The 23748-nt window shown below is 44.8% G+C and overlaps 1 protein-coding gene across 4 annotated transcripts in view; it reads left to right on the top strand.

Annotated features, from left to right (window-relative positions):
• Positions 1 to 23748, top strand: part of RPS6KA5 (ribosomal protein S6 kinase A5) — a 201816-nt gene that overhangs the window by 72341 nt on the left and 105727 nt on the right. For 3 of the 4 annotated variants that reach the window (XM_043549097.1, XM_037900835.2, XM_007055451.4), the window contains 3 exons: positions 1572 to 1687; positions 8331 to 8438; positions 17809 to 17892. In XM_043549097.1, the coding sequence (XP_043405032.1) occupies positions 1572 to 1687; positions 8331 to 8438; positions 17809 to 17892 (308 nt within the window). The remainder of the gene's footprint in view (positions 1 to 1571; positions 1688 to 8330; positions 8439 to 17808; positions 17893 to 23748) is intronic. The other variant, XM_037900833.2, reaches the window with a different exon arrangement.

Genomic DNA, 23748 nt, shown 5'->3' with positions numbered 1-23748 from the left:
TCTGCTATAGCAGTAGCAGTATCTTTTGCTTGCTTTACATTAGGGCTGCGAAGCGATTAAAATAATTAATCGCGATTAATCGCTCAATAAAAAAATTAATCGCGATTAATTGCTCAATTAATCACACTTGTTAAACAATAGTTGAATACCATTAATTTAAATATTTTGGATGTTTTCTACATTTTCAGATATATTGATCAGTTATAACAGAATACAAAGTGTACAGTTCTCACTTTATTTATTTTTGATTACAAATATTTGCACTATAAAAAAGCAAAAGAAATAGTATTTTTCAATTCACCTAATAAAAGAAGTGTAGTGTAATCTCTTTATCATGAAAGTTGAACTTACAAATGTAAAATTATGTACAATATAAAGAACTGCATTCAAAAATAAAACAATGTAAAACTTTAGAGCCTACAGTCAACTCAGTCCTATTTCTTGATCAGATAGTCGCTCAGACAGACAAGTTTGTTTACATTTGCGGGAGATCATGATGCCAGCTTCTTTTTCACAATGTCACCTGAAAGTGAGAATAGGTGTTCTCATGGCACTGTTGTAACTGGTGTCGCAAGATATTTACATGCCAGATGTGCTAAAGATTCATATATCCCTTCATGCTTCAACCACCATTCCAGAGGACATGTGTCCATGCTGGTGACACGTTCTGCTCAATAACAATCCAAAGCAGTGCAGACCAACACATATTCATTTTCATCATCTGAATCAGATGCCACCGGCAGATTTTCTTTTTTTGATGGTTCGGGTTCCGTAGTGTCTGATCCAGTAATATTCTCAGAGCACACATAAACCGATGAGGATGTGATTGTTCCTCAGGGAGCCTTAGGCCTTCGGAGAACTCTGCTACTACACCCTTTCCTTCCCTTCCCAGTTTTGGAACGCCTCCTGTCCAAAATACCGTGTTTCATGTCTGCGCAGTGCAAAAGGGGGTGGTGATGGCACATGAGGAGAAAGTTCCTCTGATACTTCCTGTCAGCAGAATTTTCTCCTGCATAGGGGGAATTCTTCACTGGCTGTCTCCAGACTCTTTGAGCCTGCTTTGTGCTCCATAATTTTGTACTGCTTATGTCGTACAAAGTTAACTGAAGATTCTGCTCCCTTGTTGTTCTTCCCTCTTTTATAAGTGTGCATAAATGTGATGTTTGTAGGTCTTGTATTCCTTTTCTAAGCCTCTTGGTAAATAAATGAAAGACTGACTCTTTAAAAAGAAAATTCTTTGTCATTTGCCTTTTGTACTTGTGGGATAAATAGGTTTTTGCTATTACTGAACTGCTGTGTGAAAAGTCTACTTAAGGGAAACTTTAATTTTGGGCCTTGGATTTTAAACTTTATAAAGTTTCTCATATTCCTTCCTCAAGGGATTTCAAGTGCTGTATATGTATGTATAATAACCTGTATATGTACATGTAAAATATTATTAAAATACAATAAAAGTATCTAGTTCAGAACATTTGTTGTTTTTTTTCAAGACATGGTAATATGTCAAAATAATTTTTAAAAAAGCTTTTAAAAGAAAGTAAAATTACTAGATTATCTGTTTTTATTTATAGACTATATAAATGGAGGAGAACTTTTTACTCACCTTTCTCAAAGAGAGAGATTTACAGAAAATGAGGTGCAGATATACATTGGAGAAATTGTACTGGCTCTTGAGCACCTGCACAAGGTAAGACAGTTTTTTCCATCAATGCTTTCTTGTGAGGTACATCTTCATGATTATATAAAAAATAAAAAGGACTTAATTTTTTTGTTTAAATATATAGAGCATGATTATATACACCAATTTTAAATATTAATTATTTAATGAATTATAAATACATCTTCCTTTATTACGTATTCAGTTGTTGTATCTGTGCACCGATTAAGACTAGAGTCTACTCTCTGCCTCTAGAGTCAGTATTTGTTATTTTGCCAATTGGTTGTTGCTTTCTGAATATCTCCATTTCCAATAGTATCTTCTTTCCACACATGAAATGTCATTATGGCTCTCATTTTCTTTCAGCATAAAGGACAGAAATGTCTGCAGTCAATTTTTATCACTCTGTCCTTTCATTAAAATTATTGGTTAAAATTTTCAAATCTGAGGCCTAAAATTAGATACCCAATTTCCTATTTAGGCACCTAAGTGAGGCATAATTTACAAAGATGTCCCATTGAATTTACTGGGATTTGTAAGTCATAGACTTTAAGGCCAGAAGAGACCGCCAGATTGTTTAGTCTGACCTTGTGTATATCACAGGACACCAGCACTATCCAGCACCTGCACACTAAACCCAACACCCGAAATTAAACCAAAGTATTACAGCCCACTGAAGACTAGACTGTTATATGCAGAGAATAGAGTGGAGCAAGGTGCACCAGTGCTTGAGGGCTCCTGAAATGATTAAGCAAGATATACCCAGATCATCCTGGCAAGTAACCTGCACCCACACACTGAAGAGGAAGGTGGAAAAAAACCCAAGATCACTGCCCATATGATCTGGAGAAAAAGTCCTTCCCCACCCCACATGTGGCAATCAGTGAGACCATGAGCAAGAACCAGCCAGCCACGCACCTGAGAGAGAGAATGTCCGGTGCCACCACAGAGCCCTGTACCTCCCCATCTAATGTCCCATCTCCAGCTGTGTCCATCCTGATATTTCAGAGGAAGGAGATGATAAACAGCAGCCAAAAACCAGAATACATTGTAGGGGAGGGAAATCCCTTCCTGACCCCTGCAAGTCTCTGGCTGAAACCCTGAAGAATAAGCTTTTAAGAACATATGGCATAAACCCGAAGTGAGACCCAGGGCTTCGGAGTCCTGCCTACTACCATCGTAAGCTACCCCCCTCATACAGTCACACTCATAAATGTGTCTAGTTGTCTTAAATCTAAGTAAGTTGTTTACCCCTACAACTCCTATTGGAAGGCTATTCCAGAACCTCACCCCTCTGATGGTTAGAAACCTTGTAATTTCCCAGCTTGAATTTTTTCATGACCAGTTTATATCCATTTGTTCTTGTGCCAACATTGTCCTTGAGCTTAAATAGTTTTTCTCCCTCCCCTGTATTTACCATGTAATGTATTTATAAAAAGCGGTCATATCCCCTCTCAGCCTTCTTTTTGCTGGACTAAACAAGCCAAACTTTTTAATCTCCTATCAAAAGATAGGCCCTCCATTCTTCTGGTCATCCTAGCAATTCTTCTCGGCACCTGTTTTGGTTTAAATTAATCTTTCTTGAACATGGGTGACCAGAACTATACACAGTATTCCAAATGAGGTCTTACCAGTACCTTGTACGATGGCATTAATTCTTCTCTATCTATACTAGAAATGCAATGCATGAAACATATTAATATCGCCTTTTTCACAACTGCATTTCACAGCTGACTTATGCGGTGGTTCATAGTTATATTGTGACTGACACTTGCACTTAGGTCTCTCTTCTTCGTCACTTTAAGCTGATGAGCTGCCAGCAGAAGTTCTTATTAGATCCTAAGTACAACGATCTTGCACTTTCTACTGTTGAGTTTCATTCCATTTCTGCCAATCCAGTCTTCAAGAACATCCAGATCCCCATGTATAATATTCCAATTCTCCTCTTTATTGACAATGCCTCCCAACTTTATCATCAGCAAATTTCATTAGCACACTTCTATTTTTTTGTGCCAAGGTCATAAATAGAAATAAGATTGGTCTCAAAACTAATCTTTGAGGAGTTCCACAAGTAACCTTCTTTCAGTCTGATAATTCGCTTTTCAGGATAACCTGTTGCTTCCTCCCCTTTAGCCATTTCCTTATCCACCTTACAGTTCTTGTACTGATCCGCATTTTCCCTAATTAAACTAATTTCCCATGTGATACCACATCAAATGCTGTGTTGAAGTCCAAGTATATGAAATCTACTGCTTTTCCATTATCTAAAAAAATCAGTTATTTTTCTCAAAGTAGTAGATCAGGTTAGTTTGGCATGATCTACGTTTGGTAAACCTGTGAGGCATTCTATTCCCTTTACCATTTATTTCCGTTAATTTAATTATTCTTTTCTTCACAATTTGTTTTAAAGCCTGACATACTCCTAAGGTTAATTTAACAGACCTGTAATTTTCCAAATCACTTTTAAAAAAATGTAAGTATGACATTAACTATTCTCCAGTCATATTCTCCCTGAATAGATTGCTAATCTAGTAGCAAAGTTTTTTTAATAAATCAGTCTCATGTGCCAGTTCTTTCAGTGTTCTGGGATGGAAATTATCCATTCCCTCCTATTTGAGCGAATTAAGCTCTTCAAGTTGTTGTTTTTTTTCCCCCTATCTCAGTAACTGGTAATTTCCAGTTCTAGACCCTCATTTCCATCAGCGATACTGCCTTCATGCACGTGTTTCATATGATCATCCTATTGAAAACCAAGGAAAAAAGTATTCATTCTGGGGACTCGGCACTTCTAAAAATCAGGCCACTTTCATTTAGATTCTAAATATAAATTTAGGGGCCTGTGAATGAGCTCCCCCTTCAGTTCCTGGAAACCATGGCTGGTAAGCCCTCTTTGTGAACTAAGCAACATGGTTAATTCCAGCAGGTACCTCAACCAAGTGTCTCTTTATTGCTGTTTATGCTGCAGATACATCACAACACAGACACAGTTATGTAGAGCCCCTTTCCTGCTCTCTGGCTTAGCCTTTTATATGGCTGGCTTTCTTCTCAGAGCTATCAAGATGGTGAGCCAATTATCTTCATAAGGCTCCCAACAGGTGCAAGTGTTATTTTCTACTCTTCCAACCCCAAACTACCTAAGTCCCTCCTACTCTTAACTACACCTGGTGACCACGGAGTTCTAAGTGACCAGGTAGTTTATAGCTACTAACAGTGCCCTGTCACAGAGCCTACCTCTAGACAGCCAAGTTTGAAAATTTTGATATTAGTGAACAATATATATGTTCATGGTCTTCAGTAAAACAGCCCACCTGTTCTTCCCAGGGGAGAGGCTATAATGAAAATGTTTGTACTTTCAGCTCCTTATTTTGGCTAGGTGATAGAGTAGAGGCCAAGACTCTAGTTTTTTTTGTACATGAGGCAGAGAGCGTGAGGCCAGAAGGGATCACCAGATCACCTAGTCTGTCCTTCTGTACATCACAGGCCACCACCACCCAACAACCGAAATTAGATCACAGTATTACAGCCCAGAGAAGACTAGACTATTATGTGCCACAGGCAGAGGGTAGGAGAGACTGAGGTGCACCAGTGCTTGAGGCCCCTGCAATGGTTTGTAAGCGATTAAGCAAGTGACACACATCCACACACCAGCAGTGATCTTGGGGGGTTTTCAGCTTCCTTTGCAATCTGACCTGGTGGAAGATTCTTCCCCAGCCCCATATATGGCAATCAGGTAGATCCTGAGCATTCGAACAAGAATCAGCCAGCCCAAGTACCTGAGAGACAGAATGCTCAATGCCTCCTTGGGCCCCTGGCCTATCCTGCTTAATGTCCCATCTCCAGCTATGGCCATCTCTGATACTTCAGAAGAAGATTTAAAAAAAAAAATCCCAAACCTCCAAGAATACATTTGGGGGAGAGGGGGACTCCCTTCCTGATCCCTGCAGATGTCCTGCTGAAACTCTGAAGCCTGAGCTTTAGGAGCGTAAGACGTAGTAATACTAATAGCGCGGTCTCTGATGAATTGCTGTTTTAATGATGCAAAGAGAGTGGAAATTTATGTGAGCAAAATTGCCTTGCAGCCTGCTGTAGCATAACTGGCTCCTGCATTGTATTTATGGAATCTTACATAATCTGCAGATCAGTCAGGAATCTATATTCTTATGAATATAAGTGCAGGTGGTTCCATTATTAAGGTTGAATTCAGTTTTGCACTTAAAAGTAGGGATTCAGCCACTTTCTTATATCTGAAGAGTACAGTGTATACTCCCCTAAATTACAACACTTGTTTAGTACAGAATACTGTTTCTGAGAATCTACAAGTAAGTAATTTAATTAGTTTACAAGTTAAATTTAAAATGGGTCCTTTAAGAATCTTCGCTTTGGGTTTTTTTGGGGTCCTGAATGGTCTTAATCATGGAGTAAACCTCCCATATAGTTAAAATGTTGAAATCTCATGCATTGCCTACATTTGAAGAAATGTATGTAGGAGTAAGTCATTTCTTGTTTGTTTGTTTTTTCATAACTGAAATTTTTCTTCAGCAGAGGCTGAAAAACAGTATTCTTCTACAGAGAATTCCATGAAGACCTATGTCACAGTTACCTTTTTAACTGCACCTGGAACCCCTCTCAATCTCTCCAAGTGCACAGCCCTCTCACTCAGTAGGCCTAATTTACTGAACCCTGCAGGTCTTTCCTTCAGGGCTTTGATGAGCAATTAATATACAGTGACCTTCTCAAAAACAACGTATTGCTTATCTTTAACAATAGGAACATCGCTCTGCGTAAGAGAGAGAATTTGAGCCCACTAAACAGTCCAAATGCCTGTCTAGACTACCATTCCCCTGATGATAGCCAGATAGCACAACTTAGTCAGACCCTCTCACAGAATCGGTCTCTGTTTTGGACTGCTCCGTGTAAGCATCCCCGACAACTCACACCTCTTTCTCTCTAGAGAGCCACTTTAACTGTTTAGTGTCCTTTTGATCTTTAGGTTCCAGCCTTGGCAGAACAGCAATGTAACTCTTGGCTGGAGCCTGTAAGTGGGATATTTACAGTTAATCGCTCAGCCTTCTTGTGCTGTTTTTGTAGCTTATTTGCTCTCATTGTCTTGTGTTCCTGACTGTTTTTTGAACAGCCTAGTATTAAAATGAACTAACCTATGCATTCAGTTCCCATTAACCTAGTATAGCTACCAAGTACCTATTTCATTCAACAATCATTCATATAAAACAGAGTATTCATAAATTAATACAGATTAGCCCATGTCCTTCACAATCCGCCCTCTTTCAAAATGAGGGTTGCCATTTCTTACTGTTCTCAGTGGGTGTGAAGCTGCAGGTTGCTATCAGAAAGATGCTCTCTTTCAAATGTCTACTGCCTGCCATTGTTCCCACTGAGGGTGAAGCCAAGATGCCCTCATTGAGGATGGTGGCTACTAACTCACAGAGCCACCATTCTTCCTGATGGCAGCTTGACTTCATGCTTGTTGGGGACAGTGGGAAGTAATCGCCATTTTGAAACAAGGGATCTTTACTAATAGTAACTTAGAGCTTCACACCCATTGAGAACAGTAAGAGATGGCAGCTATTTTAAGACGGAAGGTCATCTTGGAATTCTCTGTAAAAGAACATTAATTTTCAGCCTCTGCTGAAGAAAAAATAAATAGGCACTATTAATCCTAAACACTTATTTTCAAAATCTCTTCTTTGCACTGGATCACTCAATTTCTATTGAATTGTAACAAGGGGGAAATGCTTGGGTGTTGTGCGAGGGAATTTGCAGCACAGGATAGACAAAGGAAATTGGTATGTGTAAGTAAAAGCAGGGGAATGTGGAGGTTAGGAGATGGTGGGGTGCGGGACCTGGCCAATACATTCTGGGTGCTTGTGTTGCTCCTCAGTGGATGAAGCACCCAGAGCATATTGGTCAATCTAAAAACCAAAATCATTAGATTGCATAGTCATGTTCTCTCTAGCTTTCTTGTTTAGTGACCATTTACAAAAATTTTAATTGGAAGAAGAAGGAAAAAAAGGAAATTCCCAGGCTAAAAACTGTTAAACTGAAGCAAAGAGTGCATAGCAGTAATTTTAAGGATAAAACCAAAAAGAATGCTGTAATGATCCCAAAAAGAACTATTACAAACCAAGGAAATTCAGAGTTCAGTTTTAAATTTAAAAGAAATCTAGAGGTGTTAAGCTGTGATAATGCCTTGTTAAGCATCCAAAAAACATTACTCTGCCCTGTAGTGATACTGTGAACAAAAAAAATATAATCAAATCGCTCTTAAAAATCAGTTTATTGTAATCTGGGACTGCAAATCCTATTATGGATTTATACTTGTATAGTATAATGTCACGACAGGGTGGAGTTGAGGTTTGGATTCTGTAACTGTGTATTTCCATACCTTAACATATTTGGATTTCTTTTAAATTTAACCTTAACTTTGAATTTTACTGAGTTTGTGGTGATTATTTTTGGGATAATTACAACATTATTGTAACATATTTTACCTCTAAAATACTGATTAAATTTAGTGAAGGTTGAGAGAATTTAACATAGTTTTGTATCTGGGATTTTTAATCACTTTTGCTAGATCCAAATTTAGAAACATTCTTTAACATATCTTAGCATTTCTAGATCAATGTTATATTACTGTTTTTATGTTTGTTTGCAGTTGGGCATTATATATCGAGATATAAAACTTGAGAATATTCTACTTGATTCTAATGGCCATGTTGTGCTGACAGACTTTGGTCTGAGTAAGGAGTTTCTTACAGATGAAGTGAGTATTTGAATATTCAGTGATTGTGGACCCAATACAGAAATAATTTGGTTCTGTCTTATTGAGAGTTCCATGTATATTTGAGGGCAGAATTTGCCTCTTACGATTTCCCTCCACTGGTGTGAAGCTGCAGGTTGCTATCAGAAAGATGCTCTCTTTCAAATGTCTACTGCCTGCCATTGTTCCCACTGAGGGTGAAGCCAAGATGCCCTCAGTGAGGATGATGGCTACTAACTCACAGAGCCACCATTCTTCCTGATGGCAGCTTGACTTTTCTCCTTTTCTTCATCGACAAACAAAAACTGCGTGTCTTCATTTTTAAGCCCCTTCAGAACTTAACTCTGCCATACCTGTAGACTTTTATTTGATGTTGAGCATCTGACCCCACCTTTGCTCTGCCAACATTGTCAGCCTTTTTTGTCCATGGTTCTGATTTTTCCTCAAACAGCTTCACAGTTTCTTCCATGCTGCCCCTTATATATCAAAGTGTAGCCATTACATTGTCATCCATCATATCCCTCCTGAAAATTCACTCCTGTCATGGTGCATACAGAACACTTTTTCAATGACTAGACAGATGGTGTGCTTGACCGTTAGTCATGCTAATCATAATTATTTCATAGTTATCTTGTATTCATCCTGTCTGCTTGTTGTCTCTTGTCACGTATTTAGATTGTAAGATCTTTGGGGCAGGAGCCATCTTTTCTTCTTTGAGTGCTTGCTCATGTTGATTTCATTCTAGGTATGTGCGTGCCCACATGCGCAGTTGTTGGAGATTTTTGCCTTAGTGGTATCCGTAGGGCCAGATGTGGTGCCCCCTTGAGTGCCGTGTTCATGTGTCGGTATATCAGGTGCTGCCGGCCCTATGGCCTCTCAGTTCCTTCTTACTACCCATGGTGGTTAGTCAGAGCGCCTTTCCTTGCATAGTAAGGGCTAGCAGTTTAGTCTCTTCTTAGGACCTTCTAAATAGTTTTTTTTGTAATAGTGTTAATTAGTTTTTAAGTGTAGTTAGACATTAGAGTCCCAGCAGGGATTTCACCCCAGGCTGAAACCATGCACTGACTATAACAGGCCTATATCTGTAAGTGACCCCCGCAGCAGCTGCCTCTAGTGCTGGGGAAATTACATATGAAGGACAAGAGATACCTTCCCAAGCTCCCCCCAGTGCCAAGAGAGCAGAGGCCTCCACCTGTACCGCCAGCAAATGGCAAAGGCTTCCCATGAGGGCAAGCCAGCCACGAAGAGCCTTCAGGAGACAGTGGAGTACCGCTGATCCCCTGAGACGAGGCAGAGCTCTCCTCCATGCCACAGATCTCCGGAGTCACAGCCCAGATCCTCTGGGGCTCGCCCTCAATCTCTGGCATGGTGATCACGGTCCCCACCATCTTGACACGGATTGTCAAAGGGGAGGCTCCAGTCTCCATATTACCGGCAGCATTCACCCTCCTGCCGGTCATCCTCTCAGCACAGATCTTGGTCGCGTGCCCCGTGGGAGCACTGCCCATCACGACTCCGGTCCCCCCGGCACCAGTCCCTTTCATACCAGCACTGATCCTCTCACTCCAGGCACCGGTCTCTGGTGGCTATGATCAGCCGGCAGATGCAGGCAGCAGTGGCCCCACTGTGGTCACCAGAAGCGGATTCCTCCAGCACGGAAGGGCAGTTTAGCCCTTTTCCCAGATTCAACCGGCGTGATTTGGTTCCTGAGGCAGTGTTGACATCGACGGCACTGCCTTGGCAGCATGGCCTGTGCAGTGGCCTTATTGGAGCACATGTGCTGGTCATGACAGTGCCCCCTTCACACCACTCATCTGCTGCTGCCTCGGAGCAACAGTTGGCAGCAATGATGGCACAGAGCTCGGTGCGCCAGTAGTGCTTGGATGTCAGGGTAGAAGAGACTCCACCCACCCCTAAACCTCTAGCCCCCACACGGGATGATGCCCCAGGGCTTCCCCCGGTGGTACAGTCGTCATTTTCATCTCCAGATGAGGCAGTCACAGGACTCTCAAGGGCCAGCCCACCTGACAACTTTAAAGAACACTGGGCCCTACTTTGATGGGTGGCCGAGAAGTTGGGCCTAGAGATGGAGGAGATGTCCGAGCAGGTGGAAACCTGGTTCAATGTCCTCTCAGCCTCTAACCTGGCCTGTGTTGCACTACCAGTGCATGACGGGGTCCTCAAACTGGACAAGGCCCTCTGGCAAACCCCATCTTCCATTCCTCTCACCTCCAAAAGGACCGAAAAGAAGTACCTTGTCCTGGCCAAAGGGTTCAAGTACCTTTATACCCACATACCGCTGGGCTCACTGGTTGTCTCTGTGGCCAACGAAAAAGACAAGCGGGGCACACTAGCTTAACTCCCAAAAATAAAGAGGCCAAAAGACTGGAACTTTCTGGGAGGAAAATTTATTCCACTGCCAGCCTGCAGTTCCGGGTGGTGAATCATCAGACCCTCTTGGGCAGGTACACTTTTAAGTTAAAGGAGTCCCTTCCACAGGGTTTGGCCCAAGAATTAGGCATCCTGGTGGAGGAAGGCACCGCGGCTGCTAGGTGCTCCCTCCAAATGGTATGGGATGCGGTGGACTCATTGGGTAGGTTGGTTGCGTCGGCGGTGGTTATGAGGCACAGCTCCTGGCTTCAGACCGCTGGCCTTTCCCAAGAGATGCAGACCTCGATCCATGACATTCCATTTGATAAGAATGGTCTCTTCTCTGAATAAACAGATGCGAGCCTGCATGGGTTAAAGGACACTCAGGCCACTCTTTGCTTGCTGAGCACGAATATGTTGCAGTCTGCACGGAAGCAGTTCCGGCCGCCCCCACCGCCCCGGCTTTGGCAGCATCATCGGGTTCTGCTAGGAGAAGGGTTAGAGGCACGAGTTTTAGTCGCCACCGCCCTTCCTCCTCCCACTCACTCATGCAGCCCAGCCCAGCAAAGCATCCTGGGGGCCAGAGGTGTTCATTTTGAAGGTGCACTCAAGATAAATGCCCCAGTCAGTTCCCCGGATCCACGCTGTCCTTTCCTTGACCTTCTTCATTCTACCGTTCAGCCTGGTTGCAGGTCACCTTGGACTGCTGGATGCTGGACATAGTATCTTGGGGATATACCCTGCAATTTTCAGCTGCCCTTCCCTGCCACCCCCACTCTTTCCCATCCCTTGTCAGGGACTTTTCTCACCAGCAACTCCTCTTTCAGGGGGTTGAGAACCTCCTGTGCCTGAGTGCAGTGGAGGAGGTCATAGAATATCAGGGTGGGAAGGGACCTCAGGAGGTCATCTAGTCCCCTGCTCGAAGCAGGACTGATCCCCAATTAAATCATCCCAGCCAGGGCTTTGTCAAGCCTGACCTTAAAAACTTCTAAGGAAGGAGATTCCACCACCTCCCTAGGTAACGCATTCCAGTGTTTCACCACCCTCCTCGTGAAAAAGTTTTTCCTAATATCCAACCTAATCTCCCCCACTGCAACTTGAGACCATTACTCCTTGTTCTGTCATCTGCTACCACTAAGAACAGTCTAGAGCCATCCTCTTTGGAACCCCCTTTCAGGTAGTTGAAAGCAGCTATCAAATCCCCCCTCATTCTTCTCTTCTGCAGACTAAATAATCCCAGTTCTCTCAGCCTCTCCTCATAAATCATGTGCTCCAGCCCCCTAATCATTTTCGTTGCCCTCCGCTGGACTCTTTCCAGTTTTTCCACATCCTTCTTGTAGTGTGGGGCCCAAAACTGGACACAGTACTCCAGATGAGACCTCACCAGTGTCGAATAGATGGGAACGATCACGTCCCTCGATCTGCTGGCAATGCCCCTACTTATACATCCCAAAATGCCATTGGCCTTCTTGGCAACAAGGGCACACTGTTGACTCATATCCAGGTTCTCGTTCACTGTAACCCCTAGGTTCTTTTCTGCAGAACTGCTGCCGAGCCATTTGGTCCCTAGTCTGTAGCGGTGCATTGGATTCTTCCGTCCTAAGTGCAGGACTCTGCACTTGTTCTTGTTGAACCTCATCAGGTCCCTTGGGACATGAAAGGAAAAGGGTTGTATTCCTGCTACTTCCTAATTCTGAAGGCAAAAGGGGGCCTCATACCCATCCTGGACCTGCGTCAACTCAACAAGTCTCAAAAAGTTGAAGTTTTGCCTGGTCTCCCTGGCCTCCATCATCCCCTCCCTGGATCCAGGAGACTGGTATACTGTCCTTGACTTAAAGGACGCTTATTTCCATATTTCCATAATCCCAGGTCACAGATGCTTCCTCCGTTTCCTAGTGGGTGGGTGCCATTGTCAATTCTCAGTGCTGCCCTTTGGTCTCTCATCGGCCCCCAGGGTGATCACAAAATGTATGGTGCCAGTGGCTGCTTACCTGAGACACTGAGGGGTCCAGGTCTTCCTGTATCTCAACAAAAGGCTCATCAAGGGCAGGTCTTGGGAGCAAGTTCAGAGGAGCCTCAGTCTGGTGCGTTCCACTTGCTGCAACCTGGGCCTGTTAATAAACGAGAAAAAATCCACCTTAATGCCCGTCCAGCGAATAGAGTTCATTGGGGCGGTTCTTGACTCCACGCGAGCCAGAGCCTTCCTTCCAGAAGTGTGTTTTCAGGCCATGTTAGACCTGATCTCCCATGTGAAGAACCACCCACGCACCATGGCTCACGCCTGCCTGCGGCTGTTGGGCCACATGTTTGTGTACGTGGTCAGCCATGCTTGGCTCCATCTCTGGCCCCTACAAGCGTGCCTGGCATCTGTCTACATTCCCAACAGGCACAACCTGGACTGGGTAGTCAGGGTGCCGGACCACATCGGGTTGTCCCTGGATTGGTGGTTGGACCCTGGATTGGTGTTGGAAGGAGTCCCATTCGCGACCACATCCCCGTCGCTGATCCTGGTCTCTGATGCTTCAGACCTGGGCTGGGGAGCCAACCTGGGTGAGCTGAGCACTCAGGGCTGCTGGTTGTGAGATCATCTGGCCCTCCACGTCAACGTCAGGGAGTTCAGAGCAGTTCGCCTGGCCTCCCAAGTGGTCTTGTCCTACCTGAAGGGCAAGGTGATGCAGGTCCTGATGGACAACACCGCCACGATGTATTACATCAGCAGGCAGCGCGGTGCCAGTCTTCGGCTCTTTGTCAAGAAGCTCTCAGGTTTTTGGGATTTTTATGTATGGCATGCCATTCATCTGATAGCTACACACCTGCCTGGAACCAGATCTGCCTGGAACCTGCTGGTGGATCACCTCGGCAGGACTTTCTCGTTTCGCCAGGAGTGGTTGCTCTATCCAGAGGTGGTAAGCATAATCTTCCAGTGTGGCGGTTCAATGACAAGACGGAACACAGCTTTTTGCAAGCAAGCGAGCTGGTCTGCTGACGGGCTGCTGCCTGTCAGCTTTCCACCTTCCCTTTTATTATATCTCTCCCCCCTGCGCATTACATACTTCCACTGCAAAAAGACACAACAAAGGAATATATGACTTTGATTAATATTCTTATTTACCAGCCTCTATCTACTACAATCCTAGTTCTCAGGCCTTGAGCCCAGGCCAAGGAAGCTTCCCATGGTTACTGTCCTTTAATTGACTTCCCATGGTTCATGTCTGGTCCTTGTCCTTGGATAGAGCAATGTGTGCATTGCTCCTACACAACAGTCAGGGTGTGCCCTGACTGTTTCCAGGTGGATGAACTAAACATGAACCCTTCATTCCAGAGGTGGGGGGACTCCCCAGGTTGACCTGTTCATGTCAATGCAGAACAGAGAATTCCACGTGTTCTGTTAGATCCGGGGGATGGACAAGGGCTCCCTATCAGATGCCTTTCTGCTCCCATGGTCAGGGGCCCTGATGTATGCTTTTCCACCAGTGCCGTCTGATTCATAGAGTCCTCGTGAAGATCAAACAGGACAGGGCGAAGGTTATCCTGTTAGCCCCCGCATGGCCTCGACAGCACTGGTTCGGCACGCTGCTGGATCTTTTGGTAGCTGCCCCACTGCAGCTCCCTCTATGGCCAGACCTGCTGTCCCAGAACCACGGTAGTCTTCTGTACCCAAACCTGGTGGTGGTGCACTTGACAGCATGGCTGAATGCAGAAGAAATGGAATGCTCTCCCCGAGTTCAACATGTCTTGTTGGGTAGCAGAAAACCCTCCACCAGAGTGACTTACGTGGCCAAGTGGAAAAGGTTCACGTGCTGAGCCTCAGAACAATGTATCTGGGCCTCGCTGAAGGCGATCCTGGATTATCTTCTGCACCTCAAACTCCAAGGTTTGTCCCTGTCATCGATCAGGGTCTACCTGGCCACTATTTTGGCCTTTCATCCTTTGTTCCAAGGCAGGTCGGTCTTCGCTCATAGCATGTCGGCCCAGTTTTTGAAAGGTTTGGAGGGTCTCTACCTTCATGTCCGGGATCCTGTCCCTCCCTGGGACTTGAATCTTGTGCCATCACAGCTCATGGGGCTTCCCTGAAAGGTTTAGTTCTTGGTTGTAATAACATCTGCCCTCAGGGTGTCTGAGATCATGGCGCTTACTTCAGAACCACCCTATACAGTATTCTACAAGGATAAGGTCCAGCTGCGGCTGCACCCAGCATTCCTGCCCAAGGTAGTTTCCCAGTTTCTTACCAGCCAGGACATATACTTACCTGCCTTCTTCCTGAAGCCTCATAAGTTGGAATAGAAATGCAGGTTGCACACCCTGGATGTCAGGAGGGTATTGGCCTTCTACATCAAGAAGACAAAGCCTTTTCACAAGTCAGTGCAGCTGTTCGTTGTGGTGACGGACAGGATGAAAGGTCTCCCAGTGTCTGCTCAGAGTATTTCATCCTGGACCATGGCCTGCATCCGCTACTGCTTTGAGCTGGTGAAAGTGCCTCCGCTGGCATTGGTGACGGCACACTCAACTAGAGCGCAAGCGTGTCATCAGCGGCATTCCTGGCAGGGATGCCATTCCAAGATATCTATAGCACTGCTACCTGGTCTTCTGTCCATATGTTCAAGTCTCATTATGCACTGATCCAGCAAGCTCGAGACAACGCTGGCTTTGGCAGAGCTGTGCTGCAAGCCACATGACCATGAACTCCAAGCCCACCTCCATGGACATAGCTTGTGAGTCACCTAGAATGGGTCGACATGAGTAAGCACTCTCAGAACTAAAAACGGTTACCTACCTTTCGTAACTGTTGTTCTTTGAGATTTGTTGCTCATGTCCATTCCATTGTTCGCCCTCCTTACCCCTCTGTCGGAGTTGCCGGCAAGAAGGAACTGAGAGGGTGTAGGGCTAGCAGTGCCTAATGTATCAACGCATGGGTGGTGCATTCAAATGGGCACCACAGCCAACCCTACGGATACTGCTAAGGCAGAAATCTCCAACAACCACGCACATGGGCGTGTGCATACCCAGAATGGAATGGACATGAGCAACACATCTTGAACAGCAGTTAGGAAAGATAGGTAACCTTTTTTTGTGTTCCAAGCAACAAACAGAAGAACAGATAAGTACAGAGAAACAAGCAATTATACCACAGGAAAAAACTATAGCAAAATTAACACATGAAAAAGGTATTAAGTGATTAGAAGAAAATAATTGTTTTCTATCGTGTGGCTTAATTAAGGGGAACAGCGGAAATAATGTTAAACAAATAACATTCCCCAAAATTAGGCTTATGTTTAATGATATTAAAATCAGAAATTTATCAGAAGCAAGCCAGAGTATACATTTTCTAATAAAATATAGTTTAATAATTTGGCATTATACTGGTTAATTTAGATCTCATGGAAGTACTGAACAAGACTTTTTTAAAAATTTATTTCCGAAGCTTCCTTTTTCTAGTGTAGTACGTTCTTGATTTCCTTGTATAGCACGTCTTGAACTCCAAATCTGAATCTACAAATGGAAACCTGACTTGTGAAATATCTACTTATTTGAACACACTTCTTTGAAGGACCTATCATGATCTCTCCAAAAAATGCTAGAACCTTGAAGGATAAGGGGTGAACAGTGTTTCTTGGCCTAATCACATGTGCTTTCAGAATTATCAAGGCACAGCATTACCTTATGTTTACCACAAAGGTAAATAGCTATTAACAAAGAATGGTACACTGACCTGTGAAAATAGCTCAGATTGAACACAACCATAACCAATACTTTGTATGTAGTATAAAATTAAAATAACCCCTTCCTCCTCTTGGGAGCAAATTGTTTTTTACACACTGTATATTATGGAAAGATTTTTTTTTTAATAGAGATCAGTATAGCTTCATGAATATGGGAGCCACAGGGTGTGATATAACATCAAGTTTAGCCAAATTGCAAAGAGCCTTATAAAAATGTATCATTGTATTTTACCTACACATTTTATCATGTTGTTTAGAGCATTAGTAATGCACCTGGCAGAAATCACATTAATCTTCTATTGAAGAATGCCCCGTAGCAGCTAATTGGTTACATGCTATTTTAAGTCTAGATGACATTTTTGTTTTAAATACCAAAGATTGTTTCATGTGCTTATGTTAAATCAGCCCCACAAATTCATCATAATGTAGTTATTGACTAGGACAGAGGTGGGCAAACTATGGCCCATGGGCCACATCCGGCCCGCGGGACCCTTCTGCCCAGCCCCTGAGCTCCTGGCCCAGGAGGCTAGCTCCCGGCCCCTCTCTTGCTGCTCCCCATCCCCCGCAGCCTCAGTGCGCCGCGCCGCCAGTGCAAAACTCTGGACGGCCAGGCAACACAGTTGCAGAGCTGCGGCCTGACCCGGTGCTCTGGGCAGTGCGGCTGTAGCGCCGCCAGCCACCGGTGCTCCAGGCTGTGCGGTAAGGGGTGGGGGCGGGGGTTGGATAGAGGTCAGTGGGAGAGGCGGTCAGAGGGCGGGGAGCAGGGGGGTTGGATGGGGTAGGGGTCCTGGAGGGCAAGTCAGGAACGAGAGGGGGCGTTGGATGGGGTGACGGGGCAATCAGGGGTGGGAGGTCCGAGGGTGGTCAGGGGACAGGGAGCAGGAGGTGGTGGATGGGGTAGGAGTCCTGGGGAGGCCGTCAGGGAAAAGGGGGGGTTGGATGGGGCAGGAGTCACCAGGGAGCCATCAGGGGGCGAGAAGCGGGGGGGTTGGATAGGACGCGGGGGCGGGGCAGGGCAGGGGGCAGGACACAGCCTCCCCTAACTGTCCCTCCATACCATTTTGGAAACCCACGTGGCCCTCAGGCCAAAAAGTTTGCCCGCCCCTGGCCTAGGAGGTAGTGAATAGTCTCAAGAGTTCTGTGTTAATTCTCTCTATGATGGAAGGTGATTTGTCTATGAAGTCCTGAATTGTTTGGATGATAGCTGTGGGTCATCAGCTGTTAGTTATATATATCCCTTATTCATTGTAGTCATTTGATATCCATATGTATGTCTTTTTTAGAATGAGAGAGCATATTCCTTTTGCGGAACTATAGAATACATGGCTCCAGATATTGTCAGAGGAGGAGACACAGGACATGACAAGGTGTGTTTCATCCCAGCTTTCTTTTGTCACTGCCTGTTTACATTTCTGATTAAAACGAATCCTACTCTGTAGTTTTGTATGTGATTATTTGCCTGCCCTCCAAAAGTCCCTCACTCCATTTCACAACTCAAGCTTTCCGAGCTAAGGTCCAGAAACAAGTGAGAATCACACGTGTTGAAAGTCTCTGGGTTAAGATAAAAGGAGGAAAAGGTGGGGAGGCGGTAGGATGTCTACTGCAGGCCACCAAATGAGGAGGAGGTAGAACAGATTTCTAGAACAAATAACAGAAGTAGCTAAAACACGAACCATGGTAATAATGGGGGACTTTAACTGCCCAGATACTTGTTGGAAAAATAATTCAGGAAAACAGGCTGTCAACAAGTTCTTGGAATGTACTGGGGACAACTTTTTATTTCAGAAGGTAGAGGAGGTAACCAGAGGAGCAGATATTTTAGATTTGATTCTGATTAACAGGGAGGAAGTGGTTGGGAATCTGAAAGCAAAAGGCAACTTCAGTGAAGATCACAAAATGATAGAATTTATAATTCTAAGGAAAAGGAATGAGAGCAGCAGAATAAGGACAATGGACTTTACAAATGCAGACTTCAACAAACTTAAAGAACTGTTTTGTAAGATACCTTTGGAAAGAAAGTCTAAGGAAATGTAAGTCCAGGAGAGCTGGCAGTTTCTCCGAGACAATATTAAAAGCAAAACAGCAAACTATATCCTGAGGCAGAACTAAAATGGGAAGAATCGTAAAAGGGCAATATGGTTGTTTCAGGAGTTCTTTAATAACGTGAAGATCAAAAAGGAATTGTACAAAATGGAAACAGGGACAAAATTGCTAAGGATGAATGTGAAAGACTAGCACAAACAAGCAGGAACAAAATCAGAAAGACTAAGGCGCATAATGAGTTACACCCAACGAAAGACAAAAGGCAGTAAGAAGAGGTTCTATAAATACACTGGGGCAAGAGAAAGACAAAGAAAAGTGTAGGTCCATTACTTACTAGGGAAGGAAAGCAAATAACAGATGACACAAAGAAGACACAAGAGTTTAATGCCTATTTTGCGTCAATCTTCACTAAAAAGATTAATTCACTAGATGCTTAACCCAATATTAACAACAAGGAGGAAGGAACACAGGACAGAATAGGGAATTAACAGGTAAAAGAATACTGAGGTAAATTAAATGTTGTATTCAAGTTGACAGGGCCTGATGAAATTCATCCTAGAGTACTTAAGGAGCTAGCCAAAGCAAACATTTTCAAGAACTCACAGAGGATGGGGGCAGTCCCGAAGGATTAGAGAGGGGGGAACATGGTACCTATCTTCAAAAAGGGGAGCAAAGAGGACCTGGGAAATTATAGACCAATCAGCCTAACTTACATACCTGGAAAGATACTGGAACAAATGGTTAAATAAACAATTTCTAAGCACCTAGCAGATAATAGTATGATAAATAATTGGGAACATGGGTTTTGCAAGAAGAAATCATGCCAAACCCATTAATTTTCCCTCGACAGGGTAACTGGCCTTGTGGATAGCGGGGAAGCTATAGACTTTAATAAGGTTTTTGACACAGTCCTACATGTCATTCGCATAAGCAAACTAGGGAAATGTAGTCCAGATTAAATTACTGTAAGGTGGGTGCAGGACTGATTGAAAAACTACTCAGAGTAGTTCTCAATGGTGATTCTTAGAGTGATAGTCCCTATGTGTATTCCACAGTTGGGTTTGCGTTGGCTCCATGTGCCCAAGTCCAGAAATTCTTCAAAGGAGTGTCCGTTAACCTGCACATTTGTGATAGATCCCCTCATGCTTCAGACTGAGAGTGTAAAAGGCAGCGTAGGTCAATGCCTCTCTAGTTACTTCTTACCACCACATGGCCTGAGTCACAATAGTGTCGTCCTTCACTCTGTGTATAAACTATAACACAAAATATTTGTAAATAGTTTTTCAATATTTGTTTAAGAAGTTTGTTGTTACAGAATAGCATAGAATCATTTCCCAACCCACCCTCTGATCCAGGACTGTGCCCAGAGTCCCCAGTTTCAAGAATTGTCTTCTGCCCTCACTACTACTTCATCAGTGACAAGTATCAACAGTGCTTCTGCTGTATGGGTGAAGTACATATCTCTGCACAGGACAGTATCTGTAGATCCTTTTCCACCTAGAACTTGAGAGGCCCAGGAGCTCCAACTTAGCCTCCTCTATCAGGAACTTTGTATGAGGTCCTGCTCTGATCTGGGCCTGGGAGATCCCCTCTGTACATTGGCCCCCACCAACCAGCAGTGCCCCTCCAAAGTATGCCTTAGAGTGGGGTTATTAACCCTGAAGCCAAAGGACTCTTTCTCTAGGCCTCCCCTGAGAGTAGAGAGCACTGTCAGGGTGCAAGGACAGAGGACTGTCCATAAGAAATGCATTCCGTTCCTGAGCCGGTCCAGTTCGGAACCAGCTCCACTGTGTTTGGAACCAGCTCCACTAAGACCCCTAAGTCGGAGGGCAAGGCATGCAAAAAAAAGGATTGGTCAGTTCCAACTGTGACTGTGCTACCGAAACGAAAGGACAGGTGCCCACCAGTTCCATATACGTGTGTGGGTCTGAACTCATCGTTGGTATTATCTTGTTCATCTAAAGACTGTTCGGCTGCAACAGATGAGCCAGGTCCTTCAGGCATATCTGCTGGAACTCCCTGGGCTGTATAGAATTATGTAACACCAGAGGATATTTTCCTCCCCTACCCACAGTCTCCACTCCTTTCTGGCCCTGATCTTGTGAGGGATGTCCTCGTTCTGGAGGAAGAATCTTTACTAATGTCTCAGAATTCAGCAGTTCCATCTTCAACCATCGGGCAGGAGCGTTCTAGTACTGATGGCATTGCCGCTACCAACAGAACAGTCCTCAGAATTGGAGGAGGAGATAGCTGCATCAGTATTTCCACAGAAGGGCAGGAGACCCAACAGACAGTTGAGAGGCTATACTTAGCATCCCTCCCAGTATGATCCCGTCCCCCCTTCGCCCCCAGGACCACTAGTACCAATTCCTCTGGGAGCCATTGCAACTGATGGATCCCTCCTTCTGGCCTTATTGGGGACCACGGGATTCCTCTGGTAGGTGTCTGGACCCCTCTCATGACTTTTACCACTTCTCCCCTTCTTGCCAACTAGTTCTGTTGGTGCATGGGGAGGAGGGGCCAGAACTGGTTCTGCTGATTTGATAAGAGCTTTGTGATAGAATACTGAGCAACAACAGTTGAGCCAGCACTCTGGTCACTGCAGCTTCAGTTAAACACTGCAGAAGAGACCTTGTTAAGAGCTGTGTCTACTTGGTGGGTGGAGAAGAGCTGGAAGGCTAATTCAGCTATTAGGTAGAGGATACAAAAAGGCATAGGACGGAAGTGGAGGGGAGGAGCAGACAGGAGCTGAGGGCTCCCTAAAACTTTAGGAGTTAAGACTGTATAGTGTACAAGGGTGGTGGGAACCAACATTGTAAATAAACTTCACTGGCTGTATTACCAGCATAAAGGTCTCTGTGCTGTTTTTGGCCTTGAGCAGGGGCCCTGCCACAGGCTGCTGCTTCATCATCTCTGGACAATGCTGTCACTTAGTCGTTGCCTTCTCCACCAGACGACAGTAGGTACCAGGAGCTGTTACATAGGGTTGCAAACGATCTAGAGATCTCAGTAGATTAGTTCAGGTTCCTCAACACTGGTGCCTGGACATCTTTCAACCAAAGGGACTGAGTAAGGTGGCCTTTCCAATTAACACGGCTATACTAGAGCCAGCCAGAGTGGTATGGCATACACCAGCATCTTGTGTACCTACACCAAAAAGGGCTGAGAGATGTGATTTTGTTTCTGCCAAAGAAACTGACTTTTTGTTTTCTCATCCTGCCCCCAACTCATTGATGGTACAGGTGGCCCTGGGAAGAGTTGAGTCGCACTACCAGAAATCCATCCTGGCAGTCAAAGAGACTGGACTTTCTGGGAAGGAAGGTGTTCTCCACAGATCTGCAATTTCATATGGCTAACTACCAAACTTTGTTAGTGAAATACAATTTGAACAGCTACGTCAAGCTTCCAGACTTTAAAGATAAACTTTCCATAGAGGACAGATCTCAGTTCCAGTCCCTTCTAAGTGAAGTGAAGTTAGTAGCAAAGGTGGCCCTCCAGGCTGCAGTAGATGCCACTGACACAATGTCTAGGACTTTGGCCACGGGACTTGTCATGCTGAAGGACTTGTGGCTACAGGTGTCAGGGTTTCCTAGGGAGATCAAAATCACCATGCAGGACCTTCCCTTCATTGAGTCCAGCCTTTTTAGTGAACAGACTTATGAGTCCCTGCACTCACTAAAGGACTTGAGATCTACTCTGAGGTCCCTGGGGATTTACACTTCAGTCCCCAGGAGGAAACACCATAGACAGCTCTTTAGACCAAAACCACCAGCTCCGCATGCTCTCTATTACCAGTGTCTTTCTGAGTGTGCCTCTACACAAATGCCACAGGACTCAGAGGTTCAATTTCTCATCTCCCTCTCCTGCCCCAGCCTCCACTCACTCTCAACTGCAGGCCAAGGGCCATTTTTGACATACAGGTCAAGACCCGCATGCCACATAGATGCCACCCACTTCTCTTGTCACCTTTGGCGGTTATCTCATTCTGTTTGCCTACAGCTGGAACAAGATCACCACGGACAGTTGGGTCCTGGAGATTATCCATCAGGGCTGTTCCATCGAGTTTCTCTCACAAACCTCCTTCCCAATCCCCCTTCAGGGACCACTCACTTCTGCTTAGTTAACATGCCAGGGAGTTGTGAACTCCCAGGATGTACGTAGCTTTATTTTATGTGGTTTCTGATACATCAGTTCCAAAGTCTGACTGCTTTATCAAGAGAATATTGCGGGGGCAGTAGAGCGCATCCCGCCTCAGTACCAAGGGAGGGGTTTTTTTCTCTCCATATTTCCTAGCCCCCCAAAAAGATGGAGGGTGGAGACCCATCCTGGACTTTTGGCAACATTATCAACATCTTTATCCAAAAGCTGAAATTTAGGATGATTACGCTGGCATCTATAATTCCCTCCCTTCAGAAAGGGATGTAGTTTGTGGCTCTTGACGTAGATGATGCATATTTCCACATGGACGTTTACCCATCCCACAAGAAGTTCTTGCATTTCATGGTATGACAGGAACATTGCCAGTCTTGAGTACTCCCCTTTGGACTCACTACAGCACCCAGGGTATTCATGAAAGTTTTCTCTGTGGTACCAGCCCACGTTGGACGCTAGGGCTATACTGTGTTCCCATACCTTTATAGGAGCACAGTTGGACTCAGTCTCTGTGAGAGCATTTCTCCCCGAAGGCAGATTTCCTGTGATGAGCAACCTGATTTCCTGCATCACCTGTAAACTGCGAACTACAGTACACCCATCTCTTTTGCTGCTGGGTCACGTGCCCAAGATGACTGTTCACCAGACTCCACATGTGCTGTCTACAAGCCTGGTTCCACTCAACTTACTGGCCAAACAGGGACCATATTGACTCCACAGTGACTGTTCCCATCAGAGTTCTCGACTCCTCGCTTGATGGTCAAACTTAAAGTCACAGTGGAGGCTTCTTTCAGCCCTCCCATACTAAGAGCCACCATTTTTGACAGATGCCTTCCTTATAGGGTGGGGTCCTCATGTGGACTACCACACTGCTCAGGGTACCTGGACCCTACAAGAGGCCAGGCTGCATATAAAATTATTGGAACTGAGGGTGGTTCACCTTGCATGCAAGCATAGGCACCGACTCCGTGGGTCGTCTGGGGCTGGAGCACCCATGGGGAAAAATTGGTGGGCGCTCTGCACCCACC

Source organism: Chelonia mydas, chromosome 6, assembly GCF_015237465.2.
Source record: "Chelonia mydas isolate rCheMyd1 chromosome 6, rCheMyd1.pri.v2, whole genome shotgun sequence".
In the NCBI taxonomy this organism is placed as follows: domain Eukaryota; kingdom Metazoa; phylum Chordata; order Testudines; family Cheloniidae; genus Chelonia; species Chelonia mydas.
This window is presented reverse-complemented; position numbering and strand designations above follow the sequence as displayed.